The sequence below is a fragment of the Phaenicophaeus curvirostris genome, chromosome 3 (assembly GCF_032191515.1).
Source record: "Phaenicophaeus curvirostris isolate KB17595 chromosome 3, BPBGC_Pcur_1.0, whole genome shotgun sequence".
NCBI classification, from domain to species: Eukaryota; Metazoa; Chordata; class Aves; order Cuculiformes; family Cuculidae; genus Phaenicophaeus; species Phaenicophaeus curvirostris.
The window spans coordinates 36,319,584-36,336,205 of NC_091394.1; the positions used below are offsets into that span (position 1 = coordinate 36,319,584).

Consider the following 16,622-nt stretch of genomic DNA (forward strand, 5'->3'; position numbering starts at 1 on the left):
TCTCTGCACTGATGGCTAATGAAATCTCTGCCTACAGGACAACTGCATCTATTCCACTGCTTTTCAGCAAGAAAGTGAGCAACGAGCTACTCCACTGCCCAGGTGGATAACCTCCTTCCTGCACTTAACCCAAAATACTCACTGCTGTACTGATATAGTCCAGAAGGACAACAGCATGCAACACACCTGAGGTGAAAGGACTGCAAGACTATGACCCATCCACTTCCTTCCTCTTCCCATAATCCAAAGGCCTTCTCACTTTCTGGAAGAGCCCTGCAACGTAACGCTACCTCCGATCACTCATCGCTGTTGATGTGCTTCAAATCAACAGGCGCTAAAACCTGCAGCTATCAACAGCACTGAGAGTTTTGCTGTCACTGCAAAACTTTTCTCATGGGAGATGTGAAAAAGCACAGGAGAAAAGGATTTTCACAACTGTGTTAAGAGCTATAGGATCTCTGAAACTGGGAACCAGAGAGACATGGACTTCTGTCCCAAGCTACCTAAAACGTTCTTCACCAGCTCTGTGTAATTTAATCCGAAGGAGGAATGAAGACTACTGACTGCATGCATGTTTTTGTGGGAAAGAGTTTGAGTTGCACAAGCACACAGGGAAATATTGGAATGAACACAAAATATTAAATTCTTCTAGGAAATCTAGAGGTAAATCTCATATTACTCAACAGGGGTCTTTTTTTCTGGCTTGCATGTCTGAAAAGCAACAGGGCAGTTGAAAGCAGTTTATCCTACAAAAATGAACATTTGACTGTAAATGCCTTGTTTTGATTTAGGGCCCTGAATTTCCACTATCTTGCACCCCATGAAGCAATTCACAGTTGCCTGAACATTCAGAAGAAGAAACATGTGGCCATATTTTTTTTTCACCCAAGGAAATACACTGTCTGCTGTGAGAAAGCAGAGGTAGTACAATTACCTACACTTCTAATTTCCCTAATATTATTGTCAGGCTGTAACAGGCTTTACAGTGCCAGGCAAGCATAGAATAGACAAAAAAAAACAAACAAGAAAAAACCCACAAAAAAAAACAAACAAAAAAAAACAGAATGAAGAGACTGAAAAGGTAATCTTATTACTAGAGAAATGTATTCCACAAACAATACCCAATCGCAATTCATGTATTTTTATTTTTTGGTAGGACTTCAAGACTATGATACTTTCCATTTTTCTTGCATTAACAGTTGTAGCAACTTCACAAGCCTATTCCCACAGCATAAATCCATCTGAAGTTTGTACTAGAGATTTGTGATACACAGATGAAGAATATATACATATGTTTACAATCATGACAGTCACAACAGTATTATACACATGATCTGCTTGGTTCCATCACCCAGAGTTCCCAGCAGTAAGCACCACATAATCCACACGAAATTTAGGCTAGCATACTTAAATCAGACAGACGGTTCACAAAAACCTCGAAACATTCCTTATCCTTGTCCTGATCCAGAGCTGCAGTGCAAACATCTGACACTTGGAATCAGGAAAATGTATCAGCAAAGGTAGTATCTGCTAGCAGGACTCTGAAAACATGCAGTCCTCTCAAATAGAGAGCCAAAGCCAAGTCCTGTCAGTGCGTGGGTAAAACACATATTCTTTAAGGGTAAAAAAAATACATGTTTTTCATACTTCTATGCTATTAAATTAACCTGACAGCAGAAGCATCCCCTGTGCTGTTAATTCCTTGACGTCTCCTTTGCAAGAGATGCAAGAGTAATTCCTCCCCAAAGTAAGGAAATGCCCCAAAACTCACTCCTTGTTCATTACACGAAGAGCTCTTCATAAGGCCACTTAATATCACACTTGCTGCACTACATTTAAGACTCCTCAAGGTAACCTTTAATGATTTGCCAAAATCCAAATCAGCGTTTAGAGCATCCCCCTACAATTTCCTTTTGAGCACCAAGCAAAGGAAATTATTTCAAATACCAAGTCTATTCACAGACTTGGTGAAAAGCACTAAAATGCAGATGTTGCCAGAAAGGGAAAGACATCACAACATGGCCTGTACAGTGAGATTCCGTCTAGCACAAATTCATTATGAGCACAATTACACTGAGGCAGTACATGACAGCTCCAGCAGCTACCAGCACCCTTCTTGCTTTCACCCAGCACTCTCAGATGACTCTGCCTAATGCAGGCTGTAGGCACACAGTCTAAAGGGCTGAAAAATGCCCAGACCTGAAATTAAGCATCTTTTTTTTTCACATTTAAGCATCTCCTAACAGCAGCTGTAAATCCAAACTTGCACACATCAGCTTAGGCTGATGCTCAAGGTCATATTTGCAGCCAAAGTTACATATGTGTATGCTACTGTCTGCCTTCCCAAAAGCCACTTGCTCCAGTGAGTCCAGAAAGGCTGTGCCCACTTGCTAAAGTAAGGGGTTTCTCAATGTGCAGAGGGCCGTAACATATACTGAAGAGAAACTCCATTAAAAATAAATACACAAGTCTCCCACCTGCTGAGCCATCACTGCTCACAGCAAAATGGCTCAATAAGATATTTTTTTGTAGCATCTGTTAAATAAAGCTCCAGCGCTGGAAAGATGATTATTGGCATTAATAACCCACAAAAATTCAGTGCGAGATACAATCCTCAAACTCAGAACTGTGGATGCCTCAATCCCAGCCACAGAGGGACTCTCTTCTGCAGGGAAGAGTCAATAGTCCATGCAACTCCTTCACAAGCTGCCCTGTCCACATTAAAGACAGACACCAAGAGGAGCATAGAGCTTATTTTCAACTGGGAAATCTGGTTTCCCTGCACTGCCCCCACCCCTCTCCTCCCAGTTTTAGACACCTGTACAACCATCCAGGGCAAAGCCCCAACCGGAGTGACAGAGATCAGTCCTCTTCCAGCAGCTCAGACACATTTGTTATGACCACCATGCACTCAACAGCATTCAGCCCCAGCAGGTCCCACAGTGAAAGAGAAGATCAGACATCAGTGGATGCAGCTTCTGTCCCTGCCATCAGTTTCCCACACAAGCTTCAGCAAGTCTTTGAATCTTCCTGAGCTCCCCCATCCTCAATCTATCGTCTGGGGAGTCCTGAAAGACAAAACCAGCTTCAGGAAGGCAGGTAAGTGCAATCTAATTAAAATACACACCCTACATTACAGAGAATGAAAGCTCAGGACAGAAATCCTCAAGCTTACTTTCATCATGCCACTCTTGCTTAGAACTGATAAAAGCTTCAAACACAAACCAAAGGTGTAAATCAACAATTTTGTCCCCATCTGACACATAAAGGGTCAGGTCTCTCTGCACACAGACGGCAGCAGGTGTGGTCTCAGCAGCTGCTGAAACATTTGTGCACATCAGGCCTTGTGAAGGATCACCTTCCCCTATGTGAACAAATCCGTAATTTCAAACAATGACAAGCACAGTACCAACATGATTAAATTTATATGAAGAGCTGCGAGACAGCACTATAATCAAAGGCATAAATAAGTCTGCTAGCTAGCATCAAATCTCACAAGCAAACAGATCAGCATTTGAGACAGACGTGAGATGGCTTGTGAACACACGCTTTCCTCATTTTAGGCATATGATGCATCAAAGTATTTTTTCCTAATGGTTAGATGGTGGACTGCAGAAAAAATTATAGCCAGAATTACATTTCGAGTCCATGGTTCCCTCAAACTATACCAATAGTCATATACCATATCCAAATGTACTTTGCCTAGTTTAGCAAAGATATAACCCCTGCATAACAAGCATCTCATGACAGATTTTTAAGCACGATTCTTCAGCAACATGAATAATGAGTCCTGCCTATTAACAAAGGATACAAAATTCAGTACAGTTTCTCATGCACTTGCATAGCGCCATATCCGCACACTAGTCTCGGGGAGTGCTGCTTAGCGCTCTGCCCGAGAAAACAAGTCTTTATCTGGGCATCTCATACTGTTTAACCACGAAGCATCTTTAACAACACTAAATTGTCAAGTTCCTTCAAGGCAAGCAGCAAGTCACAAAGCAGTTCTGCAAGCTCTGTCACGGTCATTTAGAGATAGACTTTCATAGGCTATGACTAACATTTCTAAGCACCTCTGCTCCCAATGTTTTCCATCTTATTTTTTATTCATGCAGACATACTGCCATTACATGTTATACACAGAAGCACAACCATATCAAGCTGTGGAATTACACAGATGCAGCTATATCTTTGGGTTTTTTTGATGAACTGGTACAAAAGCAATTTGCAAGCAAATTCCTACTTACATGAATTATTGTGCCTGACAACTATTCTCTGTAAGGAATTAGGGATTTTTTTCTTCAAGGAGACTACTGAAGTAAGCAAAGGTTTGCAGAATCATGTTCCAAGACTCCCACCAGTCATTTCCTAAATTGCCAAGAAATGCCTTTGCCAAGAGGACGGAGATCAGCAAGGCCAGGCTCCTCTCCCTACAGCACGGTTAGTTTTTCTTTTGTGTCACAACATCTTCTCAGTAACATCATAAATTTCAACTATTTCCTTCAAGTCAGTAGAGCTTTACTTGCATTTACAAGCGAAACAAGATCAGAATCTGAGCTTTTATGTGCATCTTTCAGGCACGTTTCTGGAATTTATTTTTAAGGTGCACAAGCGTGGCTGCAACTGTTTCAGATGTTCTGGGAGCTATTCTTTCTCCCCTTTCCTATCCCCACACAAAACAGTAACAGTTGCATTGTCTTTTATGGGCTGAGGAAGTGAAGGAAGGGGAGGGACTTCCAGGAATTTTTAATTTATGTATTTTTCACCTTAATGTTGGTTCTTAAATTTCTATACATATATGGAACTATATGTAATGCCTATGTATAGAAGCCAAGAGAAAGAATTCTGAGTGTTCAGTCTAGCCTTTGGTTTCACATTTTTAAGCAACGTCACTCCAGCACAGCAAGGATAACTACTACTTTATAGTTCTCTCCTTGCTTAACTCTATTTGGATTTTAAAAAGCTCTCTATATTAAGGCTTCTCATTAGCCACGTGAAGCCCAGCACCCTAGAGACAGTATTTAATTCAACCATGACCTCCCTTCTGGGCATTTCCTGGCAAAACATGGCCAGATGGAAGAGCTGAATACTGCCAAACATTCACTGCAAGGAAATGCCAAAACAAGGGTCTTTATTGCTGATAAAAGCCATGGAAACATCAGAATGCAAAACAAAGTTGCTACCTTTTTTTCACCTCCATCTGCTTCACTAAAGCTGAGATTGCTGCTGCAATGGTATCGAAGGTACTGGTTTTCACCCAGAGGTTAAACTGTAGCAAATGCTGAAAGTCATTTTATCCCCTGTATTAAATCATTACGCTTATTCTTACATTACTACCAACTAAGTTCCTCACACTGTGTTTTCATTTTCTGTGCATTTTGCCACACTCATACCCAGGAATTAGGCTTGATTAATAATAACTTTCATCATTAGCCCCGGCTGAGCTAAAACAAAGGATGCTATTATCTTTTTCAAAGGAGAAGCAGGGGTAAACTTTCATCCTTCACAATTCCCTACAATTCCCGTTACCCTGCATGTCAGAACTCTGTGTTAATAAGAACTGGTGTTTATGCTATTCTAGATGCCAGTTCCACCATCTGGAAGTGCAGCTACAAGAGGCATCCACAGTCTTCAAGGATAATTATGCTTACACTTGCCAGGTGCATGAGTCTTCTCTTGGTCAGTGCCAGCTGTGCGCTGCAGCAAAGCTCAGCCTCCTCTGCTCTTCATCACTATGTTTTTAGTATAACCAGCTTCAGAACAAGCACAGAAAAACTTTAGACCTCTTGAGATTTTTGCTTAAAAGCTTCCAAACTTACAATGACCCAAAAGCCAAACAGGATTCTTCCTGGTGTCTACAACAATAAACCACCTAAATTAAAACACCGACCACCTTTGTGCAGAATATAGCTGTACCAATATATCTAGAGCTGGATTACACTGGTAACATGGACACATGGACACTCTAAATATATATGCAAACAATAATTTATGCCTGCACAGGAGCAGGAATAACCTGTACCAAATACAGATGCTATAATGCCAGCAGAACTGTGTTCACAACAGGAGTCCCACCAGCTGGACTTCTTATGGCCATGCAGCAATTATTGCATTAAAGAAATCCTACCCCTTGCAGTCATAATTACACTGGTACCAAAATCTGTGTGCAGACCAGGCTTTAAATCGATTTAGGAAACCTACACAAGGGATTGTTCCTGTTTAATTACACAGCCATTTAAATCAATCTGTTTAAATCAAGACTTAAGATGTCTCTTTTTTTTTTTGCTATCTGCATGCAAAATAAGCTGCTGACTTCAACAGCTCACTTCTGAGCTAAGAGTTTATTATGTGAATAATAAACAAAAAACAGTAAAGTAAATGTTTCTGCTTTGGTGGTTTGAGGAAACCAGAACAATTCATAGGAGCTTTGGCAAACTGTTATTAACAGTGAAGGGTGGTTTTGCATTGCAGCAGCCTGTGAAAAACAGTAGTCTTGGCCATCCTAGAAATTTAATTCCATTTTCATCCTCGGTGCTTTTCCACCACTATCACTAAAAGGCCAAAAATCTACTACATACACAAACAAAAGGACATAGGATGCAATATGCTTCAATATAATCTACCTAGTTCTCAAACAAAAGCAGACAGAGCAACATATTTAGCATCTTACAGAGTTTTTACCCTGCCTTCATCAGGGGCTGTGCTCAGCTATAGACATCTGAAGTCATACAGCAAAACCCTCTGTCATGTAGTGTCAATGTCAGGCATAAGAGATCTTAAAGGGGAAAAAAAAAGAGAGAGAGAAAGATGCAACAGTGGGAAGCTTGAACCTCTAGCAATTTTATTTGCCCAACATATTTTCCTTTTTCTACATTTATCTACACATCTTTCCCCATTACCCCTATTTTTTAATATACTTCCAAAACCTGGAACAACAGAAGCAGGATGCAAGCTCTTCATCTACAGAGCTCCCACTCAAAGTCTGCTGTCCTTTACCTACATTAAGCACTCAGCAGCACAAACCCCAAAATCCAGCAACAAGTCAGAAAGTCACAGATGCAATGTCTGTTGGAGAGGGATCAGACAGCTCAGTACCACAGCAGGTTATACAGTGGCCACTGCCTGTCACAACAAAGGCACAAAGCAATAATAATAATAATAATAATAATAATAATAATAATAATAATATCATCTATTTCCTGGTGTTTCCCATGTAATAGGTATGCAATCATTTACTCCAGCAGTTAAATAAGTACAATACTTAGCCAGAACACAGAACTAACAGCACCAACACACATTTTATCAAGACCACCTCTCATCTTTTCGTAGAAGAAAGCTATGTTGCACATTTTCTGCTTGTGTAACAGCATCCACAGCACAGCTGTGCCATTTTAACCAAAAAAAAAATTGCACAAGATGCTGTCTACATGACATCCACTTTACCAACTCTGCCAGAAAAAGAAATACAGCTGGGGAGGGACTTTTTACAAAGGCTTGTAGTGATAGGACTAGAGGCAATGGGTATGAACTGGAGAGGGGCAGATTTAGACTAGACATAAAGAGGAATTTTTTACTGTGAGGGTGGTGAGGCACTGGCACAGGTTGCCCAGGGAAGCTGTGGCTGCCCCATCCCAGGAGGTGTCCAAGCTCAGGTTGGATGGGCTTTGGGCAGCCTGGTCTGGTGGGAGGTGTCCCTGCCCATGGCAGAGGGGTGGAACTGGATGATCTCTTAAGGTCCCTTCCAACCCAAACCATTCTATGATTCTATGATCTTCCCTAGCCCAGCCACAAGGCCAGACACCCACGCCTATGCCTTCAGCAGCAACACAGTACTGCCTACATTGTTCATGGGAGATGATTTTACTGTTTCCAGCCCTTTCCTAGTTAACACCACAGCAGTCAAATCTTCATCAGCAACATCAGAAGCCACACCTAAGAGAACTAGTTACCTCTTTCAGCCATTTTCAACACCAAATCAAGAGAATATGGTGTTGCTACTGCCAGTGGATCAGTGTTGACACTGACAAGGATGCTTTGGAAGGACCTGTGCTGGAAATAGCACTAGTGTGCACTAGTCTTTGAACAGATGAGTTTTTCCAGTACCATAGACTGGTAGGAAGAATAGCTATATTTGCCACCACTCCTAACACCAATGTAGGACCAGAACAGTGTTCGAAGTGCCGTGAAACAGAAAAAGGCCATAAGAACATGCCTCAGTAAAGATTAACTCGTGTATTTAAACAAAAGTAAGATTTCTTATCAAAATAACACTGCCTTGACTATGGGCTCTGCCTAACAAAATGTGATGGATCAAATGCTGGCAGTTGCCAAGGTGAGCACTGTTCTTTCTTCCTTCATTCCTTCACTGCTCCTGCACTGAAGACTCAAGTCTCTGCCAGCCAAGAGGATGGAAAGAGGGCATCTGTGTTCTGACATCCCATTTCACTCTTTAAATCACGGCAAGAAGCAGGGCAGCTGAGGCTTAGGCATACATTTGTTTCAAGAAACTCATCTACAAGTCACAGTAACCTCTGACAGATATGGTAACTTCCTAAACAGAGAGATGCTGCTTTCCATATCTATATGGCCTCTAGCTGAGTGACAGTGGGCACAGACTAGACCCACACCAGTCCTCAAGAGGTTCAACCCATCCTGTTTCAGCTGCCCACGCCGGTCTGGAGACAGCAACACAACTCCCCTTTGCAGCCTCTTTGGGTTCCCCACGTCCAGGCCCTCTGTTTTAAAACACTGTGAAGGAAACTGTAGGAACACAAACTGGCACAACTGGATATAGGATTGTGATGGTGGTCTTCATGCCTAAAATGGTTTAATAAAACCACTACAATCACAACTCACTGTTCTTTAGTAGGCAAATATGGGTGCATCAACACCATATGAGTTCAGTGCCTCAGTATCTAAAGTTTGGTTCATACTGGGCTACCAACCTACTCTACCACTGCAACAAGAGAGCAAGGGTTCAGACAGAATAGGACAACTGAGCAAAATGAAAAAGTACCTTCGATTTGAAGGCCAGAAAGGAAACAAGGGATTTGTTTGGACATTTGTTTTTTTTGGTTGTTTTTTTCTTAAACAGTACCTCAACAGGGCTTTTTACCTTAACTGTCTCAGAGGCCCAAACCCACAGTATGTCCGTAGGAGTTTTACAGGAATAACGCTGAGGTTAAGGGTCTGCAGTACTGAAAAGGTTGACGGAAGAGCTAGGTGCCCCTTTCTGTGGTACACCGTCATCACTCAACAAGGAAGAAGGCTTGCAGCTGATTGCCAGCAGGCTCTTTGGACCGACGTTCTAGTACATGCAAAAAAAAGCATCATAGCTGTTGCTAGCTCTGCTGATCAAGTATAGTCAGCACTTCATCTGCCTCTTTTTTTTCCTGCAATAAGATGACCATAATTCACACTTAATATGCTGCAAAGTCATCTGCCTTCCAAGCACAAGAACGCGTTCTGCTCAAAGTCACTGCTGTTAGGTCAAATTTGAACTCAATATTGCAGGACAGATATTACATTGCTATTAATAATAAATAATCATGATCATGTTTTCCTTTAATAGCGCATCTCATCCCAAAGGATCCTAACCACCTTACAAACTCTGGACCAAGTTCTATCCACTGCTACAACTATGCTACCTCTGTCTGATTTGCATGGGTGCAGAGGAATGCATAAATTAGTTAGAGATTGCATCAGATCGGTGAATCACTTCACTGCAGCTGATGTTCCTCCCACTTCAGGGGCAGACACAGTGATAACACTTCCACTGTTTCAACAATATGTTCTCACAAACACATTTCAGTCAGTGGGCCTGTACTGTATACCTGCGTGATGCCTGGATAGGGGTGGGAAGGTAAGGATCTGAGCACTACTATTTACATTCCTCTCTAAATAAAGATGCTCCTTCATGACCACAATCAAGTATAGAAGTATTGATCAGCAAGCAAATTTAAGTGCTCCTTAAGAGGAACAACTTCTGGAGGTCTGGGAAAGTCATACTCCATATAGTCCCCAGGCAGCACAGCCTCCTACCATACGCTTCTGCAATACAAACATTTTAAAAAGTAGTATTATATAGACGTCGCTGCAAACACATGCGGTGGATATTCAGCACATAACTCAGTGTTCGTGTCCGTAACTTAAGATGAAATAAAACCACTGTAAATAGAATTAAGGGTAGCATCTCCAGAGACATGCTTTCAAAACATCAAGTATCAGATCCTTCTCAAAACCAAAAAAATTTGTTCCCCAGAAACACTTATATGAACCTCAGGAACAAGTTCTCTTCAGCTGATTTGACTTGACTCAGGACCAGGCAATATCTGTGCCTTCCCATTCAACTTCAAGATGAAATGTCATTGACTTCTCAGCACCACCTGCAGTAAATCATATCACCTGCTGTGGCAGCTGTTTAGTCATACAGGGCAATGGTTTCAGTCAGCATCTGGAGAATGTCATATTTAATTGAACAAGAGGGAGTGCGTTGACAGTTTTGAACTTGGTGGAGGGCTACATCACATTGTCTGCACCAGCAACTCTTCTGATGCTGAACACAAATAGGCACTGTGGTGACACACTTTCTCCCCATATGCAATGCATTTCCCATGCCTGATCAAGTTTTGGATATAACTGCATTGTCAATGCATGCAGCTAGGGGAAAAGCAGACCACTTCTAGAAAATATGCCAAACTTTTCCGCTCAGTGAGAAGGTAAACACTCTTATTCAATGCTAGGACTGTTTTCTATGCCTACCTAATTCAGTCATTGATCTTTCTTGACCACCAAGCAGCAAAGCAGTCAGGACGCTATTTTTGCATTATGCTGCAGGGAAAGAGTACAAACAGCAATAAACAAAACAGCTCCTAAGCAAGCAGGATGGACCAGAGGCAGGAAAGAGAAAGGGTTGATCAGCCTGATTTTGTAGAAGCGAACAAGGAATTTGATTCCTCTCACACAGAAGTGAGAGGCCAACAGCATATTTCACATAAAACACCGTGGGTTTTATTCATGCTTTCAGTCATCATCCAAACCAGCCTGGTTTCTAACCCTCTCTTGAACTTGGTATGTCAAGACACTTGCCCAGTGCTGGTCTAGCTCCTATGAAAACTGTCATATAGAGTCAGACCCAGCTCAGGATCCTGTTTTCTAACAGGGAAGAGCAGCAGCAGATTAGAGAAAAAGGAAAAAGGCAAGTTTAAAGCCTTATTTCTCCCATTTCTCCACCCCTCAACTACTTCCAGAAAGCCACAGTTCGGGGGCTTCCTCGGCTGGAGCGTGTATTCACACATTTGTGTTTTAATAGCAGTTCCTGGGCCGCCGTGCCAAAAAGCGTTTCAAGCAGCAATACATCTATATGTCAGATATATCAGTGAAAACAATCGATCCTTTCCCATTGCGTGGTCCGAGTTAAACACAGCTGCAGGGACACCTGTTTCACCCCACCTTCACGTCTGGAGTCCGCACCAGAAATAGGCCAGAAAGCATTTAAACACGATGCAAGTTCACATTGTAAACACAGCTTTACATTGGTGATGGAACCACCGGAACTTCTTCCCCAGGCTTTTACTTTTTCATAATGGAACCTCCCCAAATGAAAATACAGCTTTGGGCAACAAGCCAATTTAAAATAAAATGTGGGTACCAAAGAAAACTTGGTCCTTGTCTCTTCACAGGCTAAATATGCATCATCTCATATGGAAGCCAGATCTGGGTGTATTGACAAGTAATTTGTGCCTTTCTAAACCTTCTCTGCTGGAACACAAGGCATCATGTTTAGACGTCCTGAAGACTCCATCTGTGAGTAAAACCTCTAGTTTCCTTGTCCATGTCTGAGCACTAGTTGCTGCATAATGTTTCTCGTGTGAAATCTCAGGAGTGGAAAAAAACAAACCCAAAAAACCCCAAAATGAAGTTGAAAACAAAATGGAAAAAAAAAAAAAAAAAAAGACCTACATCCTTTCCATATAGCATGGAATGTTTTTCCAGCTTCTGCTTTTTTTTTCCTCAACCTATACAATGTTGCCCCTGCTTACCAGAGGCTTTTGAAACCCCAACTCAATGAATGCAACTGCACATCTCCCCTCAAAACAGAAAATTTAATGATTAAAGCAAAATAACCATTATAGAGCACAGCAGTTCCGAGCCATGAAGCAAAAGCAGGACCATGAGAAGAAGCCGCCAGCAGGGATGTATTCCTCTCAGCAGTTCAGGAGCCACTGCTTTAGACCCCTGTTTGTGCCTGTATGAACATGCAAAAGCTTTCATTGTTATAGATCCAATGCCCAACTTAAAGAAAAAAAAAGCCCAACAACCAAACAGTAAAAATTTAACTTTGAAATAGCTGGAGCAAGAGTTATCTTTAGTCTGAAAGATATTTCTATAAACAATAACCCTTTAAGAAATACACTAAAAAAAAATAAGGATCATATTGCACATTATCAGCTTGTAATATGTTAAATTCCTGCTTAATGACCATTCCATATATTTTCACACGTTTTACTACCTCTGCGACATACAAATAATCACCATTGGGGAATGGGAAGAAACCAAATTGCCTAGAGGTGAAAGGGAACAGGGAACGGTAGAGTATTAATGAACAGGGAGAAAACATCTTTTTTTTTTTTCTCCAGCCTGTTGCTAGCAGATTGCATCAGCATGTTTTAAGTAACATCTCGGCTACATCAATTGTCAGCATCATTCATAAATTCAGGACATAGAATGGTTTGTGTTGGAAGGGACCTTAGAGATCATCCAGTTCCAACCTCCTGCCATGGGCAGGGACACCTTCCAGTGGATCCAGTTCTTCAAAGCCTCATCCAACCTCGCCTTGAATGCCTCCAAGGATGGGGCATCCACAGCTTCTCAGGGCAACCTGTGCCAGTGCCTCACCACCCTCACAGGAAAAAAATTTCTTGCCAATATCTAATTTAAATCTACCCATGCTCAGGAATGGATATTTTTTTCTACTTTAGTTGCAAATATTCAGAGGGGGACAACGCATAATACTACTTGAAGACCTCCAGAAAAAAAAATAACACCATTGTGTTTATTACTTCAGAGATTTTGTTCTTGTACCAGATGCCTCCTGTCTGCCTGAAACCTCATGGGACTCTACCTCTAAGAGCACAGGCATGCCAGGGCACTTCCGTGAGCAACACCTGCAGGAAAGAGTGTCACAGGAAAAATGACACTGTTGTCACCAAATGCGCGCGTGTCAAACGTGAAACCTTGTTACTTTTATACTATTACATAGGTTTTGTGGGAAATGTATTTCTACATCACAAATCCACTCGCACATCATTCCGGCAAGCAAGTCGGGCTTCTGGTGCGAGCATTTTATCTTGAAGAAGAAGTCAAAAGTGCATTATAAAAGACAAGCAGTGACTCTCTGACTCAGAGAAGAGTACGGAAAGTAACACTGAGCAAGGCTTCCAGACAAATGTCTATACTGTACTTAGGGTTTTTTAGGTACTGCCATCACTTCCTTAATTGCTTCATTTTAAAGGCTGGAAACGCTAGCTGGCTGTGATATTCACAGCATTTGAATGGTAACTAATTCTAAGGAGTACGCTAGTAGCAATGTAACCCTATGACGTGCCACACACTTTTATGAGGCTGAAAGCGATAGCCATCAGCCTACATCGCTGCAGCCCTAGAGCCAAACCAGCCACCCGCGCTTGTTAACCTCAACACACTCTGCCACAACCATGACTCACTGCATTTTCCCCTCACTTTTACGTATATTTGTGAGGACAAGTTAAGACTTCCTTACTTGAGAGTGTACACCCACAAAACTCTATCCAAAAATGAGCATTTAAGGACCAGAGACCACAAAACTGAAAGAGTGAAACCCAGACTTAAGCTCCAACAAGTGAAAGAGAGATGTGGCCCATTTTCGCACGCCTGAAACCAGAGAAGCTCACAACAGTGCATGCCTAATTTCTCAGTCCCTCCTTCCCTTTGTATGTGATCTTAATTAAGCTTCAGGGTGTAAAAACGTTTCCTCTGCTGTCATCGCTTCCTGCCACTCTCTCCGGTTCACAGCTGGGGACACAGGGCAGCGGGGCAGGGCTGGCACCTCCAGCCCCCCGAGCAGCATGGGTGCCCCCATTGTAACAGGGATCATAGAATCATAGAATAGTTTGGGTTGGAAAGGACCTTATAAAGCCTACCCAGTTTCAAACCCCCTGCCATGGGCAGGAACACCTCCCACCAGACCAAGTTATTTAAAGCCCCACCCAAGCTGGCCTTGAACACCTCCAGGGATGGGACATCCACAGCTTCCCTGGGCAACCTGTTCCAGTGCTTCACCACTCGCTTCACCACTCATAGGGAAGAAATTCCTCCTTATGACTAGTCCAAATCTATTCCTCAATGCCCCTCAGCTCCCAGTTCTCCTGACAGGCATGTATGGAAACTGTGGCCAAACGCTGGTAGGATGATTACTTTCTCCATTTTTTACCATGACTTTCTCCTTTTTACTCTCACAAGGATGACACCTGCTCCCTCCTGCTGCCCTCATTTCCCACCACCACATGGGCTGGGTGTCAGGGGCAGGAAACCCAGGCTTCCCCAAGCATCCTGACTCCCCACTGCCAGGGACCACACCAGCTGGACACCAGGGAAGCGGGATGTCACACAGGCTGCCGCAGCACCATGCCTGGCGTTAAATTAGAGGGAGGGAAGATTTAGACTAAACATTAGAAAAAAATGCTTCACCATGAGGGTGGTGAAGCACTGGCACAGGTCGCCCAAGGAAGCCGTGGATGCCCCATCCCTGGAGGTGTTCAAGGCCAGGGTGGATGGGGCCTTGGGCAGCCTGGTCGGCTGGGAGGTGTCCCTGCCCATGGCAGGGGGGTTGGAACTAGATGGGCTTTATAAGGTCCGTTCCAACCCAAACCATTCTATCGTTTTATGTGCAGGATGTGCAGGGTGTGCGAGAGGTGTCCCTGCCCATGGCCGATGGCTGGAACTGGATGATTTTTATGGTCTCTTCCAACCCAAGCCATTCTTAGGATTCGATGTGCAGGGCATGCAGGATGTGTGGGAGGGTCAGAACTGCATGATCTCTAAGGTCTCTTCCGACCTAAACTGTTCCATGATTCTACGTGCAGGGTGTGTAGGGCATGCAGGATGCGTAGAAGGTGCCGCTGCTTGTGGCAGGGGGTGTTGGAACCGGATGATCTCTGAAGCCCCTTCCAAATCAAACCAAACCAAACCAAACCAAACCAAACCGCGCTGCGTGCAGGGTGTGCAGGATGCGTCCCTGCCGGCGGCGTTTGGGGGGGGGGGGTGGTGTCAGAACTGGATGATTTTTGAGGTCTCTTCCGATCAAACCATTCAACGATTCCGTGTGCAGGGTGTGTAGGACGTGCAGAAGGTGTCCCTGCCCATCGCGGGGGGGCGGGGAGGAGGGGGGGGTTGGAACTGGATGATCCCGACGGTCCCTTGCAACCCGACCGGCTCCCCGGTTCTGTGACCCCACGGCGGGGACGGCGCCGGGTTCCCACCTCCACACAAACGCGGGGGACAAGGCAAAGCGGAGGCGCAGCTCCTCGCCGAGCCGGGGCCGGGCTCCCCGCTCCCTCCCCCCGACTCACCCAGCGTTTTGACGGCGACCTGCCGGGTGAGCGGCGGCGGCAGGTTGACGCAGACCAGGTCGACGTCCTGGTGCAGCAGCACCTCGTCGATGCGGCTGGTGTAGAAGGGCACGCTCATCTCCTTGGCCAGCTCCTCCGCCTCCTCCGGCGTGCGCCCCCACAGCGCCTTCACGGCGAAGCCCTCCGCCCGCAGCAGCGGCACGATCACCCGCGCCGTCAGCCCCGTGCCGAACACCCCCACGCCGGGAAGCATGGCGACGGCGCCCCGGCGGCCCCGCAGCCTCCCCTCAGCGCCGCCCGGGACCGGGAGAGGCGGCGGACGCCGGGCGTGCGGGACGCAGCCCCCGCTGGACGATGCCGCCGCCGGGGCCGGGACCGGCCGCCCCCCGCCTCAGCCGCCCCGCCATGCCCGCACCATCGCACGCCGCCCTCCCTCGGCGGGTGGAAGGAGGGGAGGCGGGGATCGCCGCCCTCCCCCCGGCGCCGCTCCCCGAACGCGCCCGCCCGCCCGCCTGCCGGCCGCGGGGAGGGCGGCGCCGCGCTGACACCGCCCGCCGCGCCCCCGGCCGCCACCGCGCCTCGCCATTGGCTGCCTGGCGGCTCGGCCGCGCCCCCGCGCCGCGCCGTTGGCTGCCTCCCGCCTCGGCCACGCCCCCGTCCGCCCCACCGTTTAGCGCAAGCCGCGCCCCTGCCGCTCCATTGGCTACCCCGCTCCCTCGGCCTCGCCTCCCGTCGCGCCCATTGGCTGTCTCCCGCCTTGGCCACGCCCCCGCCGCGCCGTGGACTGCTGCCCACCTTGCCCGCGCCCCCCGGACGCGCCATTGGACGGCGCGCGCCGAGACCACGCCCCCCACTCCCGGCCATTGGCTAGCTCCGTCCTTGCCCGCGCCCCCGCACCTCGCCATTGGCTGCCTCCCTCCTTGGCCACGCCTCCGCGCCTGCCCATTGGCTGCTTCCCCCTTTGGCCACGCCCACCGCTCCGCGCCATTGGCTGCCTCCCGCCCCGGCCTCGCCCCC

At 45.6% G+C, this 16,622-nt stretch overlaps 1 protein-coding gene across 2 annotated transcripts in view; it reads right to left on the reverse strand.

Moving 5' to 3' along the window:
• GFOD1 (Gfo/Idh/MocA-like oxidoreductase domain containing 1) overlaps positions 1 to 15,967 on the reverse strand; it is a 72,572-nt gene extending 56,605 nt beyond the window's left edge. For both annotated transcript variants that reach the window (XR_011337161.1, XM_069853624.1), the window contains exon 1: positions 15,606 to 15,967. Coding sequence is in view for 1 of the 2 variants with exons in the window: in XM_069853624.1 (XP_069709725.1) it covers positions 15,606 to 15,858 (253 nt within the window). In the remaining variant the exon portion in view is untranslated. The remainder of the gene's footprint in view (positions 1 to 15,605) is intronic.
• Between the last annotated feature and the right edge of the window lie 655 nt (positions 15,968 to 16,622).